This window comes from Aptenodytes forsteri, unplaced genomic scaffold, assembly GCF_000699145.1.
Source record: "Aptenodytes forsteri isolate BGI_AS27 unplaced genomic scaffold, ASM69914v1 Scaffold53, whole genome shotgun sequence".
Taxonomy (NCBI): domain Eukaryota; kingdom Metazoa; phylum Chordata; class Aves; order Sphenisciformes; family Spheniscidae; genus Aptenodytes; species Aptenodytes forsteri.
In genome coordinates, this window is record NW_008795909.1 from 11730899 (window position 1) to 11734666 (window position 3768).

General features: G+C 67.0%; 1 protein-coding gene across 1 annotated transcript in view; it reads right to left on the reverse strand.

Moving 5' to 3' along the window:
• The window catches only part of COL7A1 (collagen type VII alpha 1 chain), a 37152-nt gene that overhangs the window by 18113 nt on the left and 15271 nt on the right, over window positions 1-3768 (reverse strand). The window contains 18 exon segments of the mRNA XM_019473432.1: window positions 1-50; window positions 194-274; window positions 469-504; window positions 669-728; window positions 832-903; window positions 1107-1139; window positions 1240-1266; window positions 1347-1382; window positions 1504-1548; window positions 1669-1704; window positions 1931-1975; window positions 2106-2141; window positions 2291-2350; window positions 2479-2541; window positions 2634-2687; window positions 2834-2860; window positions 3373-3441; window positions 3679-3732. The exon segment at window positions 1-50 is cut by the window's left edge and continues 94 nt beyond it. Coding sequence (XP_019328977.1) covers window positions 1-50; window positions 194-274; window positions 469-504; window positions 669-728; window positions 832-903; window positions 1107-1139; window positions 1240-1266; window positions 1347-1382; window positions 1504-1548; window positions 1669-1704; window positions 1931-1975; window positions 2106-2141; window positions 2291-2350; window positions 2479-2541; window positions 2634-2687; window positions 2834-2860; window positions 3373-3441; window positions 3679-3732 — 884 coding nt within the window.

Consider the following 3768-nt stretch of genomic DNA (forward strand, 5'->3'; position numbering starts at 1 on the left):
GGGCCCTCACTTACCGGGGTGCCTTCATCACCCTTCTCTCCACGCTCTCCCTGCGGTACAGGTCAGTGGGCACCAGCCAGGGGGAGAAAAGCACAAGTCACCAGTGGCCCCCTGCTCCCCGCCGGACCCCACCTCCTCGGGGCCCCAGTGCCCCATGGCCCCCGGGCCCGCTACTCCCCTCACCCCACGCTACCTCCTTGCCACGCAGCCCGGTCTGCCCTGGGGTGCCTGCTCGGCCTGACTCGCCCTTCTCCCCCGGCTCCCCCGGATCGCCCTAGGCAGGGGGGAACAGGGAATGGGTCAGGGCAGTATAGGGGGAGTGCGGGGGCTGCCGGGTGGAGAAGGGGCTCAGCACGGCACCCTCCACTCCCCGGAGCGGCATTGTGGTGTGGCGTGCTGGACAGCCCCTCCAGAGCCCAATGGATGGACAGACGGATGGAGGGGTGATGCCTCCTGTAGTGACATTACCTTTGGGCCGCTCCTGCCCGTGAGGCCAACGATACCCTGATTGTTGGAGAGGGAGAGCACGTGTCACCGGGGACCACGGCGGCCTCATGCTGGGGGAGGGACTGGGGCCATGAGCCCATGCCAGGGGAGGGACTGGGCCACGAGCCAGTGTCCCGGGGCAGAGCCTGGCCAGCCCCAGCCCTGGGCACACCCAGACTCACCCGATCGCCCTGCTCGCCTTTGGGGCCGGCCGGCCCCGGGATGCTCAAGCCAGGGGCACCCTAGACATGAAGGGATGCAGCTTAGAGCAACTGCACAGGCACCATGAGCCCAGGGGGGGCTGTGCCGTGCCCCCTGTGACCCCCATCCCCATGCAGTACTCACACGGGCGCCTTTATCTCCTGCGTCGCCCTTGGGGCCAGGAGGTCCTTCAGGTCCTGGGAAGCCTCTGTCACCCTGGAGCAGACGAAATGGCACCATCAGCCCCCCCAAACCATCCCCCTTCCCCCCACTATAGCTGGGGACAGCCAGGTCTGGGGACCAGCATAGGCATCCCCTCAGGTTGATGCCCAGCTGTGCTGTCCCCCCTCCCCAGCCCATGGCCGTGCCCCACAGGGTGCCAGCGTGGGGCTGGGGGGGCACGGCCGGGGTAGGGTTACCTTCTCTCCTCCAACACCGGCCACGCTGGGAGCCTGGGGGAGAAGCAGAGGGGACCGTGCTGGGCGCTGCCCATGGCTCCCTGTCCCGGGGCTGGGGCAGGCAGAGATTGACCCGCCGGGCAGCATCACTTACCGGCTTGCCAGGTGGTCCCGGATCACCCTGCGGAGAGATGGGTGTCATTTCTGGCCCCTGCCCCAGCAGCCCCCTGCCACCCCACTGGAACCCTGCTTTGCCCTCACCTTCTCCCCCTGGGGGCCGGCCGGTCCTGGAGCTCCCTGTGGCAAGAGTAGAGACCTCAGGGGGCTGGCGGTGCCTGGGGATGCACACCTGGGGCATGGCAGCCCCCCGCTCCCAGGGTGCGGGGTCCACAGCACCGCAGCCGCTACCCCAACTCACCTCTCTGCCCGATGGCCCTGGGCGCCCTGGGGCTCCCACCTCGCCCTGGAGGAGGGGAGGAAGAGGAAGGTGTCAGGGGCATCCTCCCACCCCATGCCAGGGCAGCTGCTCCAGGGCAGGGCAGGCATCGCCCCGGCGTGGCTGCAGCTGCCCCAGCCCACCTACCTTCTCACCCTCGGGTCCTGGCACGCCACGGTCCCCCTGCAGAGCGAAGCAGAGAAGGGTTTCAGGGAGCCTTCCTCCCTCCATGCCACACTGCCCCTGCCCCACATGCTGCCCCAGAGCCCTTCAGGGCCCGGCCCCAAATCCCATCCGAGACCACTGGGCTCTGACAGCAACCACCACACACAGCCACCACAGGGCCACAGGGACACCAGGACCCGCCAACACTGCCAAATGGCATGGTCCTGCTCTGGCGCCATCTCACCTTCTCGCCCATCTCTCCCAGCTCGCCTGGCGCCCCGCGGTCTCCCTGGTGCAGGAGGAAGATGGTGTCAGCAGGACCCGCGGGGGACAGCACAGGTCCTGGCACAGCACCCAGAACCCTTTTCTCCCCGCTGAAGGCAAGGTGAGAGCATCCCTTTGGTCCCCACAGCACTCACCTTCCTGCCTTGCTCCCCCGGTGGTCCCCGAGGGCCCTGCAAAGGAGGATTGAGAAGATGTCACCTCCAGCATGGCAGGGCAAACACCCATGCTGGCTGGAGCTGGAACCCTCCGGGGTGCCTCGGGGCTCGGCTCACCAGTGAGGCTGGCTCCTGCCCACCTTACCTTCTCTTGGGAAACTTACCCGATCTCCTGGGTCCCCAGGGTGGCCGGGCGGCCCTGGGAAACCTTCTTTGCCATCACCCTGGGGATTAGGAAAGGTGACAGCCATGACCATGAGATGGGGATGCCCATGAGATGGGGATGGGCATCCCCGCTGGAGAGCGGTGCAGGGTCTGGCCCCAGAGCAGAGCATCCCCACCGCCCTCTTACCTTCTCTCCCTTCAGGCCGGGGGGCCCGGAAGGTCCCCGGGGCCCGGGGTCCCCAGGCAGGCCCTGCAAGAGAGCACAGCTCAGCCCTGGGGATACATGGCTGCCGCAGCCCCACTCCCCTCTGCTGTCCCTGCTGGCCCGGGGGCCAGACTCACCGCAGGGCCGGGCTCCCCTCGAGGTGCTGCCCCATCCACAAGTCCGGGGGGACCCTGCAGAGACAGGGGTCAGCTCCTGTGTGACAGCCCCAGAGGGCTCAGTCCTTCCCAGCACCCTGGGGGGGCTGCGGTGCCCTCGGGCACCCAAGGGACCTCTGTCCAGGAGGGCAGAGGAGCCAGGGAAATGCGGAGCCACTCACCCTCTCCCCTCGGTCACCCTTCTCCCCCTGCAAGGGCAAAAAAAAGCAGATAAGGGCAGGTCTGGGCTCTTCGCCTGCCCGCTCGAATGGAAAGGCAGAACATGCTGGACAGAGCCCATCGTCAGTGGTATCAGGGCACATGCATGCCATGTGCCTCTGCACACTGCCCAGTGCCAGCAACAGCTCATGCATGTGTATGTGTGTGTGGGCACAGCCCATGAGTGGGACCAGAAGTATTGCACAGGGGAGCAGCTTCAAGCTGCTGGCTGTCCCTCCGTCTGTCTGTTCACATGTCCTCCCAGCTGTCCCCGCGCAGCACCAGGGGGGCATGTACCTTCACAAACTCTCCTGGAGGTCCCGGTGGCCCCACGGGTCCAAGCGGACCAGGGGGGCCTGGATCACCAAACGGTCCCCGTGGGCCGGGGCTCCCAGGGGGGCCAGGGCTGCCCTGGAGGACAGAGATGCTCCATTAACTGGGGCTGCAGCACAGGCTGGGGGTGCTGGCGGAGACCCCCCAGCATCACCACCCCCATACCTACCGGTGTGCCCGGCTCCCCTTTCCGGCCTGGCAGCCCCTGTCCTCCATCCACGATCACCCTGGGTTCTCCCTGAAAGAGGGGGGAGAGGAAAAAAAATTTCAGTGTCCCCATATACCCTGTTGTGTCCCTGGTGCAGGATGGGGGCCACAGTGCCACCCTGAGGCCAGGGGCCCAGCAGGGAGACAAGGAGACCCTGTGGTCACCCAGACACTGAGTGCCAGGAGGTGCCAGGGGTGGGATGTGCCCGCCAGGGTCCCCGCTGCTCCCCAGGGACCACTGTGGGACAGCCCCGTGCCCATCACCTACCGGCTCGCCTTTCTCCCCCTTCGGGCCAGAAAGACCCATCGGCCCCCGCGGTCCCTGGGAACGAAAGGTAAGAGTGAGGGGGGTTGTAGG